General features: G+C 56.3%; 1 protein-coding gene across 2 annotated transcripts in view; it reads left to right on the forward strand.

The window, feature by feature from the left end:
• ADGRD1 (adhesion G protein-coupled receptor D1) overlaps window positions 1–25,249 on the forward strand; it is a 99,518-nt gene that overhangs the window by 52,500 nt on the left and 21,769 nt on the right. For both annotated transcript variants that reach the window (XM_019748811.2, XM_019748812.2), the window contains 3 exons: window positions 14,772–14,845; window positions 19,360–19,483; window positions 24,448–24,551. In XM_019748811.2, the coding sequence (XP_019604370.2) occupies window positions 14,772–14,845; window positions 19,360–19,483; window positions 24,448–24,551 (302 nt within the window). The remainder of the gene's footprint in view (window positions 1–14,771; window positions 14,846–19,359; window positions 19,484–24,447; window positions 24,552–25,249) is intronic.

Raw genomic sequence — 25,249 nt, forward strand, 5'->3', positions numbered from 1 at the left:
TGGTCCTGCGCTCAGTGCTTCTGTGTGTGCCACGAAGGAGACGAGCTTTATTTAGTTTTCCCAGGTGGAGGTCTAATGTACGTCACTTGAAGAGATAAGTTACCCGTACATTGCAGTGTCACCTTTGTCATAAATCAAATGACTCTGTCATAATCAAGTCATAAATCAAGTGAATTGTTTACATGGGGTCCTGTTTCTGGACTCTGCCCTGTTCCTGTATCCGATGTATTTATTCTTGTGCCAATCCACCGCTGTCATAACCACGCAGCTTTCTAACACGTCCCGAGACCTGCTCAGGTCCCCAGCTTTGTTCTTCAGGCTGCCTTGGCTGGTGTTGGTAAGATACACATTTTAAAATTGATACACATTGCAAAGCTGCCTTTCAGAAATGCTGTAGCAATTTATTTTGTCAATTGTCACCAGAGGGGCCCGATGCACTGATTTTCCACATCAAACTCTGATAGGCAAAAAGTCCCACAGCTATAGGAATTTGTATTAGCATTCTTTGATAACTAGTGAGGCTGGACGTCTTTCCCCATGTGTCTGAGCCATTTGCATTTGCATTTTTGATGCTGCTTGTTTCCTTATTGACTTCTGAGAGCCCACATGGTCAGCCTGACGGTTCTTGCAATCGACCGCCCTTATTTTTTATTTCAACTATTTGGCCCATGTGCAACTCCAAGATTTTTGGACCCCTGTTTTCTCTGGAAGAAGGGTGTGTCATTTCCTATCGCTGCTCGCGGAGTGGCTTAGAGCAACATGGCTGTTACCTTACAGCTGCATAGAGCAGACTTCCCACCTCAGCCTCCTTCCGCCGAAATCATGATGTCAGTAGGTCTGCACTCCTTCTGCAGACTCTGGAGGAGACTCTGTCCCCTGCCTTTGTCACTTCCAGCGACACTGGCATTCCTTGGCTCGTGCCCTCTTCTGTCTGTAGAGCCAGCGGCATCTTCAAATGTCTGTCCTGGTGACCTCTGCTTCCATCTCACGGCACCTCCTCTGGCTCTGAGCCCCCTCCCTCCCTCTCACATGGACCCTGGTGCTGACACCGGCCCTACGGGTCATCCAGGATGACCTCCCCATCGCAAGGTCTTTGACCTAATCGCACCTGCAAAGCCCCTTTGGCCAGTGAAGTGACATTCACAGGTTCTGGGGACTAGGATGTGGGTATTGTGGGGGCCCCCGCGCTCTCCACTGGGGAGCTGCAGCGAGCCCCTCCCTTTCAGACGTGCTGAGACCCTCGGGGAAGCAGCCAGCCACCCCTGCAGGGAGCACAGACCCCTAAGTCCTGAGACTCTCTGTGTCCAGACCTGTGATTTCTCTGTGATTGATGTGAGGGACGCGGAGGAATCTAAATGCTTGTTGCACAGTTTTCGTCCTCCCACTGAGGGCAGAGCCCGATGGGAAGTCTGCTCAGGGGTATGTCAGGGCGGGGGCGGGGGGTGTCCTGCACCCGAGGGCAGGTGCTCCGCCCTGGCCGTGTGGCCACGCGTGGGTGTGGCCCACTCAGCGTGTCAGCCCCGCAGTGGGTCACAGTTACTCTGAACAGGCAGAGTGGCCACGCTGATGCCCTGGGAGTGAGGCCTGCGGCCCCACAGCCAGGCTGGGTGGCTGGGTAACCTGCTTCCTACACGGCCTGTCGTCTGTGTGCCGGCTTTTCCTGGGAGGAAACTGCTGAGGTCCGGGGTCTGGTTTGTGCCTTTCCAGCCCTGCCAGCTCGCTCCCCGCATAGCGTGGGGTGGGGGTGGGGGGTTGAAGCCTCTGACAGGCAAGCCAGCTCTGGCCGGGGCGGCCCCAGCCCAGCCCAGCCCAGCTCTGACCCTCACCTTATTCCTTCTTTGCTGAATTTCCACCAGGACTGGGGCCAGGGGTCCTGCAGCTGGGTTTGTGGCTTTCAGATTGATGGGGACTGTGGGACATGCCCAGAGTGTGGCGAGCTTTTGACCTGCGATTGAGATGACCATTCCACAGCTTGATGCATGACGGTCCCAAGGCACTTATGCTTATGAGAGAAAGAACCGACACTGTCAGCAGCCAGTTCATTTGCTAGGAGTCCATTTGTGTGGTCATTCTCCTCCCCAATTAAATAAAAACGTCGTTAGTGCTGTTTCCCGAGGCTCCGGCTGAGGCTGTGCTGGCTGAGACCAGTGTGATGCCATCAGCCTGTGTTTCTCTCAGCCACAAAGAAGCAGGGCCCACGATGCCGTGGTTTTCTGTTCTGTGCGGTGAGGCGCTCCGGTGGGTCGCCCGCAGCCACGTCCAGGCAGCGTCCAGGCAGGGCTGGCAGCCCCAAGTGGCAGGGGGCCCAGACCTTGGCGTGGAAGGATGTGGACCAGACAGGTGAGGGGTGGGTCCCTGCAAGGGGGCCAGCTCCTGTCTGCCCTGAGAGGGACAGAGGATGGGAGGTGGGGGTCAGCTCAGCCCCTACCACGGTAAGCTCGCTTTCCAGGAGGATGGACGTCCCCTCCACTTCTCCTTGGTCCCCCGTGAGCAGCAGCAGCTCACGGCCACCAAGCACATCCCCTGGAGGACTGTCCAGCTGAGAGCACATTCTCTTTCCTCCCCCTGCAAAGTGGGGGCCCTTGTATCACATTCAGCCTCCCATGACCTGGGCTGGTTCAAAATCAGGGGATATTGACCTTAGCATCTTAATTCCTGGTTTCTCTCCATCTTAATCGCTAGTTTCTGGCCGTGCAGGTCCGGCTACATGGCAGGGAGTGGTGGCTGTGCCCTGTGTCCCGTGCCCCCTGGGCGGGGCCATCGCGCCTGACTGTCAGTGCGGACACCTGGGTTATCACCTCTGACAGTGGCATGGCTGTGTCTCAGGGATGCCCGCGTGTGTCCTGAGTAAATGTTTCTGGTACTGTCACCAGGACAGGGAGCAGGTGCTGCCGCTGGGGGGTGAGTCTGAGAATTAGGCCTTGGGGAGCCCCAAAGACGAAGTGAGGAGCCTCCCCTCATTGTTCACAGCCTGGCATTTGCGGGGAGCTTGCTGCAGACGCTGCACATTGGGCATTCAGGGGTGGACGGTGGCAATAGGAGGCCCAGGACCGCAGGGAGCTGGCTCTGGGCACGGAGACGCCGGCTGCGGTGGCCGGAAACAGCAGCGCGCCGGCTGCGATGGAGGCCCACGGACACGGCGGCCAGAGTTCCAGCCTCGCACTGTTTGCTCTGGACTGGCCGTGGCCGCTCTCCTCCCACCCACGCCTGCAGGAAGGGGTGTGACCTCGGGGCTGCTGTGTTTCCCAGGCAGGAAGCCTGGGGCTGTGGGGGGCCAGTGGCACAGATTCAGCATCAAAGCCGTGAGAAAGCAAACACTCCGGTCACATCTGGGGAAGCGTGTGTGAGGATCCCCGAGACTCATGAAAAAACCCGAGGTCCTGACCGTGGCCCTCGAAGGACACCAGGGGCTCAGGCTGGACACGGCCCGAGGCTCCAGAGTGGACACCTCCATGCACCTGTCAGCTGGACGGGGCGGGGGCAGCCTGCAGCCCTGCCAGCCGCCCTCAGCTCCAGGAAGGGCCAAAGGGCAGTGTCCGTCCTCCCCCAAGTGAGGGTCAGACAGTGGCTGGCACGAGGCCCCCCAGTCCTGATCGTCCTTGGACCACCTCCTCTCCTTCCCTGTGGCTCAGGCCGGCCGGACACTGAGAGGCTGCCCCTCACTGTCCCGTCAACCTGGATGTGGGTCATCTCTCCCTCAGAGCTGCTGGGCATCCTGACCCCAAAATGAGAGCTCGGGGGTACAGTCAGGGCGAGGAAGCCCTGGGTGGGAGGTGAGGCCTGAGTGGAGGGCAGGGAATGCACCTTCCCCTCAGTGCTGCCCTCCTGCCTCAGAGACACTTAGTGAGTTTTTGGGAAAGGAGGGAAGGACGAGGGGAGGGAGGGAGGACAGAAGGAAATACGTGGGGGTCAAAGGGAAACCCACGTGGGTTAGGACTCCGTGTGTTCTCCATTTGAAAAGCAACTTGACGACTGACCACTTTGCAAAGCGGACAGGACCTGTTTTTACAGGAAACACTGCCCTGTATCAGTGTTCCCAGTGGATGCGGCCACACTTGGCGCTGTCTTGGGGGGGGGGGGAAGGCTTTCTGATTACAGGGGGTGGGGAGGCCGGCAGAAGAGCCGGGGGAGGGTTTGGGTGAACAGCACGTGCTGCGACGGCCACATTCTCACGCGATTTCTGCGGCACAAACGCTGGGCACCTGCGTTTCTTCTCAGGGCTTCTCCAGCAGCACTCCAGCCAGACCTGGACAATGGCGGCTTTCGGCCAGACTGCTAATTTGATTTACTGGCAGCCGTAAAAGCTGGTTCAGTTCACACAGTGCAGACTTGGGGCCTGTTTGGGAAAACGCAGAGGCGGGGCTGGGCAGCCACATTCCTTGCTGATAACGGCTGTCTGCTGCCACCGAGCAGGGGCCACTCCTTGGATGGCCTGCTCAGCTCCCAGGGGCCCATCCTGCACACCCCACGGCCCTGCCTGGCCCCCAGGAAGGCGGGCTTCTTATTCCTATTTCTGGGGAGTCTCCAGTGCTCATGAGTTAACTCAAAGCCACGTGAAGGGCAGAGTTGGGGGGCTGAGGGGACAGGCCTGGGGAGCAGTGCCCACATCAGGCGTCAGGAGGGTGCATTTGCACAAGCCAGTTCCCCTTTGTTCTCCTTCGTGCCCCCCACCCCAGCCCTGGGAAGGAGCCGGTCGCAGGCCCTTCAGGCAGACAACCAAAGGGGTTTGCTGCTTCGGTGGCTCAAGTGCTGGAAACGTCCCTCTGCTTGTGCAGTGTCGGCCGTGGCTGTCCCACCCACCGTGCAAATGTGACGCATGGTTACCTCCAGGAGAGAAGCCACGTGGGAGGGTGCTGTCCACCCTGTTGGTGAGGGCAGCGTCCCACGCTCGGTGATGGGGTGACCGGACACTGGACACTGGACAGATGACATCAAAGGCGGTTTGTTAGTTGCAACTTGCACAGTCCGGGGAGGGGACAGGCTCACACGGGGCCACGCGGGGCTGCACTCAGGAGCAGAGTGCACACCCAGGGCTGTGGGCGGCCAGCTTACAGTGACAAGTGGGTGGTGGCGACCCTGACCCATGGGAGCATGTGACGGCTTGTTTGAGTGACAGCAGAGACCCCACAGCCCCAGGTGTCACCACTTCTGTTCTCATGTGACACTGGTTTTAGGTGAGTCCCACCCATCTCTGGGACACTGCACGGGGGACATTGGATGATGGGGCATTCCAGGGACCCTCTGTCCCCGTATGTGCCCCCTGCTGCCTCTGGGACACACGCTCCCATGACTGGCTCTCCAGTGGCCCTGATGGGGTGGCCGCTGATGGGGCTTCTGTGTGAGGCATGGGGACACAGCACCACAAGTCAGACCACGAAGTGTGTCCCTCGCGGGTCAGGACGGGACTGCTTGTGTGAGGCTGCTGCCTTCAGGCAACGTCCGCAGGAGGCCCCGCATCCAGGTTCTCGGGGAGCAGTGGTGACCCCATAAATGCCCCAGCTCAGTGCTTTGCGGGACAAGAGGGAGGGCATTTGGCTTCATGTGAAACCATGTCGTTGCCTCGTCACCAACTCCCAGGTGACAGCAGCCTAACACTGGCCTGTTTCTCTCTGAGGTGAATAACCCCAAACCTTGCAGGGCAGCCCCAGGACAAGCACTTCCCAGGATTGGGACCCTGTCCCCCAAGTCTGGTGGCACTGCCTTTGTCACCTCTATGTCACATATCACGGGGGCATGGGGGCTGCAGGGCCTGTCACCTCCCCTGAAGGAGGGTCCTGGGACCCCACAGGTGTGTCCGTCGACACCCCACCAGTCAGAACCGAGTCACACGGCAACGCCCAGCTTCAAGGGCAGGAAGCGTGGCCTCTGCAGTGGTCAGTCAGGGGCCATGGACTGCAGACCACAGAGAGCAGATGTCCGGTGTCCCAGGCCTGTCCTGTCCACACCTGGGTGCATGGAGCTAGAGCGTCCTGTTTGCTGGGTGGAGCTTGTGGACACGGCTACATCCAGACCAGCAGCCTTCCTGACACCATGAATGGGGCGTGGATGGTGTGTGAGTGGGGACCCCGGTCATCTCTCAGTCCCTGTCCCAGGGACAGCGTGCCCGTCAGCTGCTCCTGCAGCCGCAGGAAGGCACGCTGGAAATGGCCGTCATGCTCCGGTTCAGAGCAGATGCTGCCGGTAACACGGCCGGATGGGCAGACAGCGCCCCTTCCCGGGTCTGAGCCCAGAGTCCTGGGATGGCGCTGCGTGCAATTGCAGGGTGGAGGCGAGTCCAGATTAGTAATTACTCCCTGGTGATGACAGGGTGTTGACCCCGTAACTTTTTATAGTTCACATGAAAGACGCCTGTCCTCTGAGGACCCGGCTGCACTGTGGCTGGGAGGGTCGTTTTCAGATCAGGGAACACGCCCACAGTCAGGGGCGGGGTGTCTGTTTGGGGCGGGGCCGCGGGGCCTGCATTCTGGCTGGCTCTGTGACAGCATCGTGAAGCACCAGGTGTATACCCCGGGGGGTCTGGCTGGGTGTGACAGCAGGACACGCTGCAGGCTGTCCTAAGGTGAGCCTGGTGCCTGGCTTTTAGGAACGGGTTTTGTTAGATGGCAGCCAGAATGGCCACACCCTGCCCAGGGGTGAGTGATGAGGGGAAAGCCCCCCAAGGCACTGTCTCTGGGGGCCGTGGGGCCGTGGGAGGGACAGCAGCAGGTCTGACCGAGCACCTGGAGCTGGAGAGGTCAGGACTGTTGGCAGCTTACACGTGTCACCCCGGGTGGTCCAGGGCATCGTCTCTTCTCTGCTTGGGCTTGGTCCCTGTGGGACTGGGCAGAACTGCCTCGCTCGCAGAGCGTCTGCAGCACATATTGGTTGCACGGGTCCCAGGAGTGTGTGCTGGAGGCTGGGACCTCAGCCTGTCCCAGGGGACAGCCCTGCACTCTCACGACCCAGCGTCATGCTCACCATGCAGCCTCGGGCAGACGTGCGGCCTTAGTAGGAGGTCTCGCTGGGTGGCCCACTGTTCTGGACTCGCTCAAGGTGACGTGGGACTTGTATTTTTCTAGCCCCAATCCCCAGAGAACATGACCTGTTTGTGATGGTCACCACGTCTGGTCAGCCGGGTGTGAGGGTGGCAGCGCCCTCTTGCTGAGGCCCACACCTTGTAGGTAGGTTTGCTGACGCCCCAAGGAGCATCAGCGTTCCTCACGGCCTTTGATTGAGAGCAGCAGTTGCCAAGGCACATTTCATTTCATTTTTTCCTTATCATTTGACTTGAAACAGAACTCGAGTATTTGCATTTCAATGGTAAATTTCCATCAAAATTCCTCTGCTTAAGCAAATTGGAGGATTTGTGTAACAACGTATGATTTTCTGGAGGATGAACGCTCTCAGCACAGCCACAGCAGTGGGTATCTGATTTCCTGGAGCCTGCTCAGCGTTCCTCAAACAAAAGATAACTGTTGAAAGGAAGAGGGGTGGCCGAGATGGGAGATTGACACGTGCTTGTCTCCCCACCTTTGTGCCTTAAGTGGTTTGTGCTGGGCCTGCTCTGCCTCACGCCACAGAAATCTGGGTCGCAGGCCAATGAGCCCCGATCCGAGTTTCCAACCCCTCCTGGGGTCTGTCTCTGTGGGAGACCCTCTGTAGCCCAGGAAAGGCCAGCTGTCAGGACAGGAGGGGCTGCAGGAGCAGAGCTGGGGGCGCTGCCCCCACCACAGGTGGACAGGCTGTGCATGGACGGTGGACACTGGGCGCTGTCTCTGGCGTGAAGCTCACTGCCATCTGTCTCGGGCAGCATGGAGCCCCCGTTACAGCCCAGACTCGGAACAAGACGGGGACCCGGTGTCAGAGGGACAAGCAGGGCTGCAGCGGGCGAGGCCATTCCTGGGTGGCCTCCGGCCCTTCCACTCCAGGGTCCAGGGCCGCAGCCGGCGTCTGTCACCCCACATTCACGTCTGTGTGTTCTCATCCGTTTCTGAACTCGGCCCCCAAGGGAGCTCTTGTGTCACCGGTACACCTGCCATCTGGGCAAGGACGCTGGTGTCCCTGACTGTGGAGCTGTCGCTCCTGCTGGTGGTCATCGGGGATCAGAGCAGGGTTCCCAGGCCCTTCTGGTAGCCGTGGTGGGTGGCAGGACAGACAGACAGCTTCTGTCTTCAAGGAGCCATCAGCTTAGCTTAGAGTCAGAGAAGGAGAGGGGGAGGGGGAGGGAGAATTAGGGTAAGACTGAGAGACTGCAGACAGGCTGAGCGGCCAGAACACTAGGACTCCAGGACACTGTCCTTTCTTGGTGGCTTCATGAGCAGTTTAGCAGCTGCAGGTGTGAGATGTGACCAGGGGAGACGGATGTCACATTGGCGACTATACCTATGGGTGCACACGCAGCCCCACCGCCCACAAGCGCGTCCAGGGGCCAGTCCCCAGGCACCCCGGCCTTTGTGTCCAGCACGGGCTCATCTGGGGCCCTCTGCCGGCCCCAGGACACATGGCATCGGTGTAGCCGTGCCCAAGGCCATGCCGTCCCTCGCTGGCAAAGGCCTGGGCAGCTCTCTCAGCTCCAGGCTCCAAAGCCCCCGCTCATCCCTGCCACGTGCTGGTTTTCCACCGTGTCACGTCCGTCCTTTCTCTGGCCACCTCTCGTGGGCTCCGCACTGGCCGTCTCAGCACCGAGCCTGCACGTCCACCGTGCCGCGCTCTCTGCTCCCATGTTTGTGCCTTTCTCGTCGTCATGTTCATGCCTTTCTGTGCGGTGTGTGTGGTGTTGACCTACTGTGGAGCCTCCTCTGTTTGTTTCAGGTGCTCTGCCAGCTCAGGGAAGGCACGTCTTTAAGCGAAAGCTGCACAGAGGCGGGCACTACAGTGGCGTGGGAGGAGAATGGCGGGTGGCTGTAGAGATGGCACCGGCCGTGGGGTCCCGCCTAAGAAATCGTCTTGTACCTGCAAGGGCAGGACACCGTCCCCCTCACGCGTTCTCCTGCCTGTGTCGTTGTGTGGCTTCCATGAGATCTGGAATTCTGCCCACTGAAATGTAAGCCCTGCGTGCAGAGAGGGAGAGCCGGTGGGGAAGTGCCTCCCCGGGGTGCTAATCAGGTTGCCAGCTTTGTCTCCATGAAGCAGGTCCATTCAGCATCCTGACAGCCTCCAGCTCTGAACGGTCACCCCCCTTCCCGCCCCCGAGTGACAGTGCTGTCTCAGTGGCTGCCTCATTCAATAGAGTCAAATAATGTCTTTGATGTGTGTTCATTTCAGATCTGTTTGAGAGTGACGATTTTACCCTTTCAAAAGTTGTCTTTTTAATATGTGGGAGACAATTTCGGGGAAAAGGCTTTATGTGTTTTCTGTTGTCTTAAGAAAAGGATTTTTTTTTTTTTTTTCACGTGGGTGTTTGAAGCCTAGAGAAATTTGGGCTGAACTATTTTATGTAGGAACTTTAAAAAGAGAGTAGCAAACAGTGGGAAATGGGAAATGAAGGTCATTAACCGAAATGTGTACCCCAGCACGCACTGGTCAGAGTCACAGGTTCACCTCGCCCAGCTCTCCTTAGACGGCTCTAGAATGCCTACTGTGTGCTTCTAAACGCCTCCTTTCCTCTCTGTGTAGATGGTCATCGTTCATGGGATGTGATGTACAAGAGGGTTCGACACCACCAACGTGGTGTGTTACTAACACCAGAGGTTGGTCTGTAAACAGCCCAGAAATGTATTACCTTAGAAAGCCATCCCAGCATTTGCAGAGAAATAAAGGTATCCCGCTCCCTGGGCCATTCTGATGCGGCCCCTGGGGCACAGCCTGCCCGTCATCGGAAAGTGCTGTCTGCCAGCCCTGCAGCTGCCATACCCACCCTGAGCGCTCTGCTCTGGAGCCCGTGCAGTGAAAAACCGTGTTTTCTCCTCCCGTCTGAGGACAACAATTGTGGGGACAGAGCCCCAGAGAGCAGTTTCCAGGCTCTCGGCCTCATGTGGAAAGGTGCTGGCTTGGGTAGTAGATGGCCGTCAGCTGTGGCTCATTGGCCATCAGCTGTAACCAGTTAGCTAACTAGCCACTCATAACTGCTGTGGCTACACTAGCAGAAAAATGGGGGCTGAGCTAGCAAGAGTGGATTGCAGCTAGCAAGTCGGTCGGTTGGCAAGTAGAAAAGCAGACAGCAGGTTGCAGGTCATGTGGATCCAGCCTCCAGTGAGACTGGTGGTGTGACTCCCCCATCTATGGCTCCGTGAGTGTTCCTTTTTGGCCTCACCACATCCTGTGTTCTTATGTGGGGAGCAGGACCAGAGACCCCGCAGGACGCCATACATGACAAATGGCGCAGCGAGCAGGGTGTCCTGCCCGACACCGATACACACAGAGGCAGCGCTCACCTGTCCTTAAAAACGCTGTTTTCACATTTACAGCCAAGGTTATACTTTAGTTAATAATCCAGGAAGGTTTTCTGGTTGGAGGAAAAATTTCCCACCCGCGGCATCGGAAACAAGACCCAGTTCGGATGCCTGGCTGGGACCCACTGCCCATCCTTTCATAAGGACGGTCCTCGTAGCGCCAGGCCCAGCCACACGGGGTCCAGCCAGAGGGAGAGGCCGGGGAGTCATGGCTTGAAGCTGTTTTACATTTAGCTTCTTTTGCCCCTTCTTATACCTCAGGACAGATAATATGAAAATGAACTTTGTGGAGCACCTTTGAAAATTTCAAAGCAGGTGTCTAGGGAAATGCAATTTATAATGTGAGTAGTCCCCGAGCGTGAGACATCTGGGAAGACAGATAATCCAGGAGGAGCCTGGGAGGCAAAGCCCAGCCGCTGGGCTGTGGGCAGCGCTCCATGAATAATCACCTCCCTGGTTCTGGGCCAGGCCACAGGGACACTTCAGGGCGAGAAGCAGACACGCACTGGCATGCAAATGAGGGGCGAGTGGAGCAGCCGGGGCCAGAAGCGGGGCCACCGGCGTCCAGGTCTGCGGTGGGTGGGCTGGGGTGTCCGGGACTCGCACGTGGGACAGTCCCCAAAGGGTTGAGATTTGAGGTGCTGGGGAGCAGGGCAACGTCTTGTCTGCGATGATGAGAGTGACAGCCTGTCACCTGTGGTCCCCTGGGCTGAGTCCATGTTCCTGTGAAGAGTTCAGCTAGTCCAGTGTTAAGACGCTGGGGTCTCTTCCTTGGGGGGTTCTGGGGACACCTGGTGTCTCTGTGGTCAACTTGTGGGGGGACGTGAGGTGAGAGGTGAGGTGCGGTCAAAGGTTAGAAATCTGAGGCCAGGACAGCTGCCTTGATTCTACTTGAACCAAACTGGAAGCACGTCTGTGTAGCAACCCCAGATTCACGAGAAAGCCAGAAATAAATAAAACTCCTAAAATTACAGGCAAGAAACACATAAAACTCCTAAACTTGTGGCTCAACATGCGTTGACTCATAGCCCCCAGTCCTCGAATACTCCCGCCTCTGCTGTCTGGTAAGCTTTGCGTCTCTAAGCTCTGAGCCCTGCGTCACCTCCTCTGTGTCCCCATCTCTCAGTCACAGCTGGAAACACCACACGCAGAGGGGGAGGGGCCGGGTCTAGCCCGTGTTAGCAGTTTTTCCACAGAGAACATCCCTGCCAGAGGCTGCTGGGCATACGGACGGTTTGAAAACACTCTGTTCAATTTTGAGGCAGGCTGTTCTGATTCCAGATCCCCAGGTACCTTCATAGGCTTTTATTCTTTGTTTTTTGCTTGAAGCATGGAAGCCATTTCTTCTGTGCGTGTTCCCTCACCTGCCCCAGGTGGACACGTGACTACAAACTGCTGAGTCAGGAGTCTGCAGGGTCCGTCCTTCACCCTGGGCTCCTGGGGTCACTGAGGAGGGGGCCTCATCCCACGGGGGGGTCCCAGAATCCCACGCTGACAGTGAAGGTGGACACTTGGGTTCCGGGGCCTCTGGACCAGGTGGAGACATCCCGGCCATCAGACACCCTTCAGTGACGAGCCTGGTGGGGTCGGGGGCCAGCCACCCCACCCCCCGAAGGCCTTCACTGCAGAACCAAGAGGTCCCTCGGGGTGAATGTGGCTTTCCCACCACCCTGATGAGTACACCCCCATTTCCTGGTCCCTGGCCCCCCGGTGACTAATGGGAGGGTCCACATCTGTCCCCCAGTCTGATGGGCCCTGACGCCGCCCAGTTCCTCCAGGAAAGTGGGTGACACGCTGACTCACCTCCCTCCCTCTGGCCGCACCACACCCCTGTTAACACCCCCGTCCAGATAGCACTTCTGGGAATGTTCCAGACCTTCTTCTTGGAGAACGGTACACAGTCTTCCTTCCATTCAGTTGCAACCTCCAAGCACAGACGGAGGCGAGGTGCTTTTCCCACGCAGGAGCCGGGCCGGGAGGGGCCTAGAGGACCCAGGGCAGCAGATTCCCGGTTCTGGGTGTGACCTTGGCCCAGCCCAGTCAGCGCTGGCTGCCCTCCACCCTCTGACCACACACGCTGGGCTTGCGTCCGGCTGAATGTTATATTCCCCTTGATGAGCACAATTGGGGTGTAGAGTCAGGGGGTGGGGACTTCAGCCTCTGAGCTGGAGGCGATGGGGGTGACACGTGGTCCCTCTAGCCCTGGCTTGCGTTAGCATTCCGTTTACATGGTGCGAGCAACACACAAACGCACCTGCTGTTAAAAATGACACGTAAAGCCGTCCTGGAGAGCGTGGGTCCAGGCGCAGGCGGCCTCACACATGCCAGGTGGGGTCCCACCAGGTTTCTATTTGTAGTTTTGATTCGGTAGGTGTCTTGCATCACAGTTTCCCCCGCTGGTGACCTTCCGTGGCACAGACAGGGCTGTCTGTGTCTGAGCAGGAAGTCATAGCCGGCTGAGGCACCGCAAGGGGACAGAGGAGGAAGCGTTCCTCAACTTTCAGTGGGTCTCAAATCCTTGTGCGTCATCACCCGAAGGGCTTCTGACACCCAGGGGCTGGGTCCCACCAGTTTCTGGTTCTTGCGGCCGTCCAACCAGCCATTCCAGGTCCCTGGTGGTGCTGGTGGGACCAGGTGTGGAAAACAGCCCTCCTCAGTGAACATGGAAGAGGTGCCAGGCACGGTGTCCCCAGGTGGCATTGCGGATGGCGTCGGGTGTCTTGGCCACAGACTAGAAAAACGAATGAGGAAAGAATGAAGGCTCGAGGTTTTAGGGGTTTTTTTCCATGGGCTTTCTAGATCCTGAGGTTGTGTCGGTGGGGCCCCCGAGTTTCTTTATGGAGTTTGAGGTTCAGTTAAGCCCACTTACCTGACCCGTGTGAGCTCAGACAGTGGGTGGCCCAACTGGCTTCTCACTCACGTTGTCCTGTGGTCAGTGCCAGGCCCAGTCTGTTGGGATGGACGTCCCCTCAGGGGTCCTTCTTAGGAATCAGAAATCACACCTTCCCGCCTGTAAACTTGAGTTTCCTCAGTAAGTCACACACAAGTGCCTCTGAGTGTTCCACGCAAGCCGCCATATCCTGGGCCGTGGGCACAGCAGCGTCAAGACAGGGAGGGTCCCTGCCTGGGAGCTTTATTCTAATGGGGGGGACACAGATATCAGACCGATGAACAGATAAATAACTAAGGACGTTTCACACAGTGTTCGGTGCTGTGGGAAAACGGAAGAGGTCACAGGAGAGAGTGATGGGCTCAGCCTCTGAGGAGGTGACGGTCTGAAGGGTTAGAGGAACTAGCCACGGTCGGGGGAAGAATGTTCTGGGCAGACGCTGCAGGGTTTTCAGGCAGTTTCAAGAGACCCCACAGTGTATTAAAATCACTTAAGTTACTAGAGGAAGAAAGCAAAAGGTGGGAAGATTCCATTTTGCCAAAACACCAGCGATGGACAGCAGTAATACAATTGTAAGTGCCACAGGGATGATCAGAGAAAATTCTAGAATCAGGAAACGATGGAGGAGCCCTCTGGTTTTGCAGGGAGCCCGTCTGGGTTGCCACAGGCTTGTCCACCACCAGGGAAACAGCAAAGCTTACGTGTGTGAGTTAGAATAGCGCTGAGGACAGAGACGTCACCACTGCCCATCCTGCAGAAAAGAGCAGCGGACGTATGGCTACCGCAGCCCTGAGCCGAGGGGCAGTGACGGCTCCTGAGCGGCAGCGTTTGCAGATGGGAGACTGCTCTGAGTTCTGAGCAATTAGAGGCCGGGAATCAATTAGACGCCATTTGTCCTGCGAGCAGCCCTGGTTTCTGTGGAGCTGCTGGCTCCCCGAGCTCCTTGGGGACAGTTCCTGGAGGGGTCTCTGCATCTTGTGTAGGACAGAGCGGCTGCTGCCATGTGCCCTGAGCCGGCATCCAGGAATGTCCAGGATCAGACGTCCCATCTCTTGGGAGATAGTGGTAGTTCTAGGAAGCAGGCTGTGGACTCTTGTTCATTCTTCTGTCCACTCATTCAACAAGTATTTAGTAAGCGCCTGCTGTGTGTCAGGCACTGGGGGTGGAGCCAGGCACTGTGTGTACGGCCTAGAGGGGAAGATGGCAGACAAACCAGTCAGTAAATACGCAGCCTGGGCTGCCTGGGGACCAAGGCTAAGAACCTGCAAATAAGAGGGCGGGGCCTGCAGGGGTGGGCGTGGCTTAGGCCGAGGGTCTCTCTGAGGAGACCTGAAGGGAGGGAGGTTGTCTTGAGGGAAAAACGCTTGAAGGAGAGGCCCAGCACGTGCCAAGGCCCTGCGGCAGAGCCCTGGACCACAGCAAGGATGAGCTGGAAAGTCAGGGGCTGTCACTGCAGTGTCAGGGCCTGCTCCTCCGGCTGCATCACTAAAGGTGTCGTTCTCTCATTTCAGAGTAGGAGGCAGTACAGCGAGGCCACCAACCAGAGTAACCACGTCTTCCTGTACTGCGCCTTCCTGGATTTCAGGTATTGTCTGCATGCAAGGCTCCCGGGCCAGGGGAGGGGAGGGTGGGAAGGGGCCGTGCCACGTGGGTGCCAGGTGTGCACAGGCCAGGTCATGACCATGGTCCCCCGTTTCTGGAAGCCACACGGTTGCCTGCTCTGTGAGTCGGGAAACGACACTGGACACGGGGCAGGTCACATTAGGACTTACTAGGGACAGCCTCTTAAAGCCCAGGTGACCTTCAAAACCCTGACCCCGTTCCGCAGAGGCACTGAGGCCGCAGGATGGGTGACGCTGTTTGGGGAGCACGGTCCCTGCTGAAAACCCTGTGAGACCCCGGCCTCTGCCGCTCAGCCTGGACCCAGGGGCATCCCCCACCTCCCTACCTCCTGACCCCGTCCCAGCTCACCTGCTATGCCTCACCTGCCCTCCGTCCGGGCCTTCTGCTGACATCATTCTTGCCATGATGCCCACTGCCAGTGGCCCCACACTCAAAGCAGGGATGGAAAACAGGTGCCCAGGGGCCAGGGAGGGGCCATCAGTGACCATGAAAGAGAACTGGGCGTGGGTGGGCTGCGGGCCAGGCGTGGGGCTCATGGACCCTCTCAGCTGCTCAGGTCTGGCCCCTGCCCCGTTCCACGTGGGGTCCAGGCCCAGTGTTGCCAGAGCTTCTGACTGTTGGATTTTTATGTGAAGCGTGAAACGCTGCAGAGGCAGCAGAACACACCTGGGGCCTCCAGCTCACACCCCACCTGACGGCTGCTCACGCTTCCTGTCACCAGGGCTCCCACACAGGCGCTCTTCCTCCCTTGTCCCCCACAAGGCTGTGCTGCCTTTGCTGGCGAGGCCCCACCCATCAGAACAGGGAGGCTCAGGATCCTAGACTGGGGGGGCCACAGGGAGTTGGCTGATCCCCCTTTATCTCTGCTCCATGGGCAGTGGCGATTATGCACCCAGTCCTGCATAATGGCCAGCAAATACCTTTTTTGTTTTTGTCGTCCTGGTGGAGTGGCTTTCTCTGGCTGTGACCTTAAGCAGTGCACCCCTCCTGCCATCTGCAAAAGGGACTGACGGCTCTGTGATTTCAGGGGTTCTGCCTGGGCCAAGCTCAGCCAGTTGCAGCCCATTGTTTGTAAATTATGAAAATTTGGAAGCATATTCTGTTAGAAAAAGCCATCCTGATTTTGGGGGCACTGCTTGTAGAGGGGAAAAAAAAGTATGGCTAGAAAAGGGGAAATAGGATTTGGCAAGAACCCAATGGCATGTTGGGTTTTATTTTTGAAGAAATTTTAAGAACAAATTTTAAGAACAGAGAATAATGTAACACATGCAGATACCCATTGCCCCAAATTCATAACTATTAGCAGATTCATATTTTTAAGAGTAAAACTACTGGAACATCAGAGATGGTGTTAAATGGCACTGTGACCTCCTGGCCTCAGTTCCCAGCCACCATGGGGGAAGCAGCCTGTGTGTCCTCCTGTGCATCTTCCCAATCGTTATTTAATAGGATACAGTTTACATTCAGCAAGCCCACACTTTTGTTACACAGTTCTGTGAGCTTTCACACATGGACGCATTTGTGTCACCACTGCATCAAGATGAAAAACGATTCCATCAGCTTCAAGGGGTCGCCTGTGTCCACCTGCGGTCGCCCCTCCTCCACCCCCAGCTCACCGGGTTTATCTATTTCTCCTTTGCGTTTTATCGGTTCTTTTTAAATGTATTTTGAAGCTTTGTTCTTAGGTGCATGTATCATTAGGATTGTTACCTCTTCTTGGGAAATTGGCCCTTTTATCATTATCCAATGTCTCTTTTTATCCCGGGAAATATTTGTTGTTCTGAACTCCACTTAGTCTAATGTTGATGTAGCTATTCTGGCTTTCTTAATTAGTGTTTGCATGTTGTATTTTTCCCATCCTTTTATTTCAGTCAAGTTAAATCTTTATATTTAAAGTGGGTTTCTTTTGAAGTGCATATGACTGGTCTTGCTTTTTTTTTATCCAATCTGAAAATTTCTGTTTTTAATTGGTATGTTTAGATCATTTATATTTAATATAATTATTGGTGTGGTTGGATTATAATCTACCATCTTGCTATCTGTTTTCTAATTTTCCGATCTTTGTTTCTGATGTTCTTTTTCTTCATGTGGATTGGGAGGTATATTTTATGATGCCATTTTATCCCACTATCCACTTCGATTGTGTACCTCCTTTTAATTAGAGGTACAGAATGTATCTCTAATTCATCTGTGTCTGCCTTCAAATAGTATTATCATTTCACATGTATTCTAAGACATTACAATAATCTTTTTACAATTCCTTTTGACCATCCCTCATGCTATTCTTGCCATGTTTTCGATTTATAGATGCCATAAATGCATGGTACAATGCTAATAATTCTGCTTTAGTTAATTAGTTATCTTCTAGAGCAATTAAAAATAAGAAAATAATAATTGCATATTTTCCCTTTGCAGCTGTTTTATTTATTTGTGTAGATTCAATTCTCTGTCTGGTATCATATGCCTTTAACTTTTCTTGTATGTTCCGGGTTTGTTTGTCTGAGAAAGTATTCTCTTTCATTTTTGAAAGATATTCTCACTGGACTTAGAATTCTGGGTCATTCTTTTCTAGACTCTACTTTAAGAAATGATACAAGCAATCTGCAACACTTTATTCTTTTAAAAAGTAAAACATCATAAACAAACACACATCCCATGGACCTTTATGTCTTCTCTGTCTCCTCCGCTTTCCCCAGCAGTAACCACAATGTGGGTTGAGTGTGTTTTCTCAATAATTTACGCATGATTTATATTTGTGTGCAAAGGAAAGATACGGTACTGGTTAGTTTCACATTTCTGGCGTCATTCCAGAAGTTTTGCCTTCTGCCCACAATTCTCTTAACTGATGTCCAGTATTTTATCATATTTGTCCATGCACTGTTTTACTTAGACTTCCTGGGTCACAGGCTCACCCACATTTTCTCTGTAATGACATCACGTGCCTGGCTTCTGCGGCAGATTCATTTATGCACAGGCTGGGGAGTGCTTCTTGTTCTCACGGCTCCCTGGGAGTGTGTCCTGTGACCTCTGCACAGGTAATGTCACTTAGGGCTAATGAAGGCACTATTGTCACACCTTCATGGCTTCATCTGGGAAACGTGACTGTCATGGTTTTAATTCCCAGCCACCCTTTCCATTAGCAGAAGATACAGTTTTTGTCCCCGTGGCTGTGTTTACCTAATTCAGTGCCTGTTCATTTCCAGGTCACCTTCTAGTTGAAGTACGGCATTCAGACCCTCCATAGACAGACAAGCGCTATAAATAACACAGCAGCCGGAGCTGCTGACTCTGCTCAAGGGCCTGGGAAAATTAGACCAAAAGGGATGGTGGGGGAGGAGGATGTGACCCCACCTTTAAGTCCCTTTCCTTCTGACATGATTTGTAGGGTTCTGCTCCTCTAAGCTGGCAGGTTCCAGTGGCCCTGGCTGTGCTCCTGCTAAGTGCCCCCACCTCCCTGAGGAGGGCAGACCTTTCACCATGCGAACCACCCTGAAGCTGCTGTGCAGAGTCCCAGCCATCAGGCTCCACGCCCACCGCCACCCGAGACTCACCCAGAGTTACAGTCACACCACGTCCTCTTAGGGACACTCTCTGCCTCAGGGATGAAGGTCAAAATGCCACCACTGTGTGTCCCCTTCCCAGGACACCAGCAGCAGCAGTAAAAGGCTGAGCGCTGGTCACCCCATTGGGACGCATGTCCACGGCTGGCATCTTAGTTAAAACTGAACATAAAACAAAGAGAAGCCAGAGTCCTTTCATTTCTTCAAGTTTACACGAGCTTTCCCCCAGGCCCCTGCCAAACATCTGCCTTTGCTGATGATACAAATTTGCAATTCCCGGGAAGAACCACTTAAACATCCTTTTTTTTTTTTTTTTTTTTTTAATTTGAAAATCTAGAGAATACAGAGAAGGAAGTTGTCATCGCTGATGGTCTCACCGTAAGGGTTAAGCACAGCTACACTTTAAGCATATTTGCTTCAAGTTGTTTTGGTCTGGGTTTATACTTTAAGGAATGATACAAGTAACACACCGATACATTGTTCTTTTAAAAAGTGAAGCATTATAAAAAAGCAAATCTTTTCCATCTTATTCTGATCTCTTCCCCTCTCTCTGGAGGAAAGCACTCTGGGGAGTTTTCTCAATAATTTATGTATAATTTATGCTTATGTTCGTAGAAAATACATGGTCTTCTGTTTCACACGTTAAACGTGATAGTACATTCTGTTCTGTGTTTCACCCATGTTGGTGCACGTTCTGTCACATTTGTACGTCCCTCGTATTGATCCAGTCCCCAGGGAGGACGGACACTTCATGTTCTCACATGTCACCCATCACTCAGTGGTTGCTCCAAAGTGCCCTGTGCATGGGGCTCAGAAACGCCCCGGAAGGGGCTGCTGGGCCGGCAGACTGGGGCACGTCAGGATTTAACGGATTTGCTCCAGGTGTTTCCACTGACCACGTGTCCCATGTCTGCAGCTCCGGAGATGGGGTCTGGTCCACCCAGGGCTGTGTCCTCACAGAAGGGAACCTCGGCTACTCCACCTGCCGCTGCTCTCACCTCACCAACTTCGCCATCCTCATGCAGGTGGTCCCGCTGGAGGTAAGAGCCAGGCGTGGGGACCCAGGCCCCAAGAAAGTGCCCTTTCTACATCGGGATGCAGGCAGTGCCAGAGCGACATGTCTTCCCCAGCAGTGCCCAGGGGGCTGTCAGCCTCAGGGGACAGATGGGGGAGTGGAGGGGGTGCCGCTGGCCAGGAGGACCCCATGGTTAGGGGCATCTGGGAGGCTCTGCTTATTGGCAAAAGAAATCTTTGCTTCAGGTGTTATCGTGGCTCCCAGGCATCCTCGGGCAGCTCCCCCACACACACCCCGTGAGGACCCCGTCCCTCTCAAGGAGTTGTGTGCAGACTGGAAGGCGGGCTCTGCAACTTGGGTGGGTGTCATGGGCGGGGTGGGGGGCGCACAGCGTAAGGGAGGCAGCTCAGTGCAATAAGCGAAAAAAGCCTGAGCACCATGTTTATAAGTATCAATCTGTCACCACTCAATGTAGGTGAACAGATTTAGACAAACTGTGGGTGTCTTCATGGAAGCAAACCATTTCTACTCATTGCCAGGAAAGATCAATTTGAAATGGTTTACAATTACCCATGCTAAAAACGAACATAAAAAAAAATGGAGGCAGTTATCACAGAAGACACCAGGTCCGTCCGAGGGGTTTAGAGAATTAATGAAAATGGCAGGAGGGGCCTGACACCCCCCCCCCACGTCAGGCTCGTGTCTTCCTGAGCTCTGCCTTCTGGTGGTGAGAACAGGTCTGGGGGTGGGGGGTGGGGGAGGGCAGTGGGACCAACCGAGTCCAGAACAGACCCCATCACCCACCAGCACACCCCTGGGAGTCTACGCCGCAGAACTGAGGGGATCAGAAAGCAAGGTGAGATGTAAGCGTGTCAAATGGAAGGACCTTCACACCCTCACCTAGAGTGGAAGTGGAATGGAGAAACACTAGTGAACATGATGAAAGATTTTTGTAAATCCCGCCGATACATCTACACGGAGGGAGGCTGCACCGGCCTGTTGACATAGGTGACTGATCAGGAAATAACCTGCGGCTACGAAAGGACGAGTTACAACTATGCAAAGATTTGGATGGATTTCCATGTGAAAAGGGCAAGACAGGAGAGGACAATGGTGGACAGTCCCCGAGGCCCAGCTGGTGGGGAGGGGTGGGCGGCGGTGGGGGGGGCCCCCAGGGCAGAAGCCCCAGAAGCCCCACCACTGGCTGTTCTGTCCTGGTGGCTGGCCCCACCTGCAGCCATTTCCCTGCACTGGCCACCCTGGGCTGCTCCGCTGGGCTCCATGGACGGCTGTCCTGGGCGGGGAGCAGGACCCAGGCGTGGGCGGGCGGAAGCCGGAGGGGGTCTGGCAGCCATAGGGAAGGCAGGTCAGTAAGACCGAGTCACACGCCGTGGTCTGGAGGCTGACCTGGGCCAGTGAACATGCTTCTCTTAGCCCAGAGGTTTAAAAACATAGTTGTCAATATTTCAAAACTCCTACATATTATCTAAAATTTTGGATTTCTGGTTTTCTTAAACGGGGAAGGCTTCCACACCTGACTGGTGATGGAGCAGCCACTGCCCCCTGCAGGCGGGGTGGGCTCAGTCCCCACCACTGCCATCGCTGCCCTCACCATCACGTCGGCGCCGTTGTTCTGATTTTAGGAAGACAGTGAAATGTTTCCTGTTCTTCTCTAGGCAGGAAGACGGCATGTTCACCTAGGGGGACTCTTGTCAAAAGAAAGATAAATATATTCCTTTTTGGAAGGACAGCCCCACTTGATTCGATGCGGCGCACTCCCAGCTGGCCTCCCGTGTTATAGTAAATGCCTCTCCAGAGGCATTGGAGTTTGTGGTCTGTGACTCAGAGCAGCCATGTCCTGAAGCAAACCCAGGCTTTTCTGGGCTTTTCTAAATCTAGCCATGGGCTGGGAAAGGCAGGGCACCACTGGGGCACAGAACGCCTTCCCACGACAGGAACTGTGGTGTGTGTGTGGTGGGGAGGGGGTGTCCCGCCTTCACAGGACCCCCTCCCCTACTCCTCAGGGCTACATCCACTCGGCCCCTGACTATAGGACCTGGCCAGGTGCAGCCACCTGAAGCCATTGAGCCCGGCTCTGCCTGCCAGGGAGGGCACAGGCGGATGTTGCGTGCAGCCCAACACAAGCAGGGAGCTAGTGAAAGGCCCAGCCTGGGAGCTGCAGCTGTGTCCCGGTGGGTGTAGCACAAGCGGGCCGGCCCACGCAGCCGGTGCTGGGGGCAGCTTCCCTCCTCTGGTTTCTGCGTGTGCCAATCACTTACTCATGCAACTTCTGACATATTCTGTCATCACCCCCCGCCCCCCCCACCCCAGCCTTGGGTGCCATCAGCAGTGGGTCCTACCCCACCTCTCCTATCTCCTGGTCCCTGTCCCCTTCCCCAGTGTCTGTCACTCAACCCTCGGCCCCCCACGACTCCTTTACTGGGGTGACTGTAGCCAGAGGAAGGCAAGTCCCCAACATCTTTTTAAGGATGTAGGAGCCAAGTGCTGTGTTCCCTGAGGGCCCATGGGCACCAGCCCCCCCCTCACCCCGCCTCAGCCAGCAGCCAAGAACCTCACCTGTGTCTGCCCTGGGCGGTCGGTGCATTTCTGTCACCGGGATGTGGGAGGCACCTGCAGCTGGCCTGAGGCACAGGCAAGCCGGCTGGGCTGCTGACAGATCTAGAGCTGGTTAAGCCCAGGGTGTCACCAAGCCTGGCTGCCTGGAGCCACATGCTCGTGCTGTCCAGGGGCTGGAGGATGGAGGCGCGGGTCAGCACTGGTCAGCGTGGGTCAGAGCAGCTCCGTGGAAGGGCGACCTGGGGCCCGGAAGGCGGGAAGGGCCAGCCTTCCAGAGCCGGTGGGCGGGGGAGGCACAGGCCCGGGAGCAGCCAGGGGCCACCGCTGCTCCTGCCTCTCACATATGTCCTCACTTGTCCTTCACTCTGGTGTCTGAGGTTCCCTTGACAGCGGCAATGAGAGCCAATGAGAGACAGGCACTGGAGGTGAGCCTGTCTGTCTGCTTAAAGCTGCTGGCGTTGGCTGTGCCCCTCTGAGTCCGTGCGCCCTGTAGCCCCCGGCCCCCAGGCAGGCCTGTCCTGGTTCCAGCTCTGCCAGCAGCCCGGCCTCCCTCATGTCACCCCCTCCCATCATCCTTCCATCCTACAAGCTCAGAGGCTCTCGCTGTGGCTGTTCTCTGGGCGTCTGGCCGACGTCTCTGCCTTCCCATGCTTTTCCACTCTTCCGTACCTGGTTGTCCGGGTTAAATCCCCTCTCCAGAGTGACTGGGAGGGTCTTGCTTTGCTGTCTGGCCCCTCCTGGCAGACTGATGAAGGTAGTGAGGCCTTGGGGAGCAAGGGTACCTGCAGAGGGACTCCTGGGGAGCGATGTGTGCTGAGTAGCCCAGGATGCAGAGGATGGGGCACAGGAGGCGGCCCGGGGGCTGGAGGAGGTGGAAACGGGAGACGTGGAGACACATATGGATACAGGTGGATACATGTCAGCAAGGAACTGCCTGGGCTCGGTGATGGGGGAGCTCTGAGGTGAGAGGACCCAGAATGGCTGAGATGGAGAACTCAGGTGTAGTGTGGGAATGTGGCCCTAGGGACAGTCACCAGCCTACCTGGGGCCAGAACCCCCACAGGCTGTCTGTCTGCAGATGGGGAAGTGGGGGCAGACCTTGGGACCCAGCTGAGCAGGTCGCTGTAGGAACACGCTGCGGACCCCTACCACTCAGGGAACTTGTGGAGGTGACCGGTTAGACACAGGAGGTGACAGGTGAGGGCCACCCCTCCCACGTCTGGGCCCACGGGGCCAGGCTTCCTCCCAGCCTCCACTCAGTCGAGGGTTTAAAGTGGGGACGAGGTAACTGGCAGTGGTCAGATGCAAAAGCTGTGACACCCAGAGGGTCACCAGCCCTGGGCCCACCCACCAGTCCTGGCTCTGAAGTGTGGCCTCCTGGGTCTGCAGCATCCCCGTCATCCAGGCTCACTGCCTTTTCTTCCTCGTTCTTTCCCAGTGACGAGGGGAGAAGGTGGTGTCTGAGGCAGAGACCGGGGTGTCCTGGCCAAAGTCGGAGGGACCTCAGTGTGGGCAATGGCAGCTTCCAGCCAGGTCCCTGATGGAGACGCAGCCGTAAACCGCAATGGGAAACACAGAGCAGCGGCCTTGCAGAACAGGCTGGGGGAGCTGGTGTTTGAGGCGCGTGGCTCAGGGAGCATGGAGCTCATGAGGGCCCAGGGCTGGTGTGTCTGACCTGAGACCCCAGCTCCTGCAGCTGAGAGGGCTGCCGTTTGGGGTTGCACAGTTCCATGAGCAGTGGCTTCTGTCACCGTCCTTTGTGGCTTTGCCCCTTAATTTACCATGTTTGATTATGGTCAACGTGACAGGGATACTAGCAAACTCCGACACTGCCTCTCACACAGCACGTCCTGACCCCGAACAGGCCTAGTCACTTTATACACCATGTTGGTGGAGTCCCCACAGCGTCCAGTAAGACACATGTCCAGGCCATCAGCTGGGATGTGGGCACGCTGGCACTTGAACCTGGCCTATGGCTCCGGGACCGGCTCTTAAGCAAACCCAGCGCCTCCTCTGCAGCTCTGGACACTGCAGTCTAGACTAGGAGGCGTGTGCACGGCGGGGGTGGGGGGAGGCTCCCGTTAGGAGGGAAGGATTAGGCAGTAGTAAGGTGGGGCTGGGTGGGTGGAGAAGTTTCAGGATTGAGGGAGCCATTTGGAGCCTTTGAAATGTACAAACCCAGTGGCTAACACCCAAGGACTGGACCTCTACCCATGGCAACAACAGGACATTTGAAGGAAGCAGCAGGACCTGGTGGTCACCACACACTCATGGCCTCGCATTCAGCTGTGCATTTGCCCCGAGCCTTTCCAGCCTAAGCGCCCGTCAGGCTCGGGCCCCACGAACCACCGCCCAGTTCCCATCCAGGACCTGGACCTGCCGGCTGACCCCTCTGCTCTGCTTCCCGCACAGCTCACGCGCGGACACCAGGTGGCGCTCTCGTCCATCAGTTACGTCGGCTGCTCAGTGTCCGTGCTCTGCCTGATCATTACTTTGGTCACCTTCGCCATGCTCTCGTGAGTCACCTTCCGTGCCCCCCCCCCCCACCTCCTCCCTGCTGGCACTTGCACTCGGGAGCTGGAGAATGCCCCGGGGCCTCTTAGATTCTGTACATCAGCCACTTTTCATTTCGCGACATGAGGTGCAGGGAGGGCCCCGGTGGACTGGAGAGAGGAGAGGAGGGCGGTGGAATTGGAGCTAAGCTGGAAGGTTCTGGAAAGGTCCCTGACCCACGCGGCCTTCTGGCCCTTTGACTGGCCAGTGAGAGCCCGAACTGAGGACTTCTCCCCAGGACATCAAAGTGGACGCGACTTGTGGGGGCTGAGCCTGGGAGGGGTCCCTGGTGTGAGGGCGCTGGGGGGGGGGGAGCACTTTCCAGGAGGCCCTGTCCCTCCCCTCTGAAGCCACGTGGTCTGGTCAGAACTCAAGGAGCCCCTGCACCCCCCTGAGCGAGGGGGCAGCTAAGTCCCTCTGTGGCCTTTCCGAAGGGGGACAGGGAAATAAAATGGGACATGTGCCTCTTGAGGGACAGCTGTGAACCACACCCCCTGGGCCCCAGTGTGTCTCCTCCCTCTAGGGCTTCCCCTGGGGTTCCTCCTGGACTCCTGTGTCCTGCCCTCACCTGCTCTGCTGTCCTGAGGACCTGTCACCTGGGGGGTATGTGACTGGGGGAGAGTCCAAGCTGCTGCAAGGTCAGCAGGGGGAGGCCAGCAGC

The sequence above is a fragment of the Rhinolophus sinicus genome, linkage group LG16, assembly GCF_036562045.2.
Source record: "Rhinolophus sinicus isolate RSC01 linkage group LG16, ASM3656204v1, whole genome shotgun sequence".
Classification (NCBI taxonomy): domain Eukaryota; kingdom Metazoa; phylum Chordata; class Mammalia; order Chiroptera; family Rhinolophidae; genus Rhinolophus; species Rhinolophus sinicus.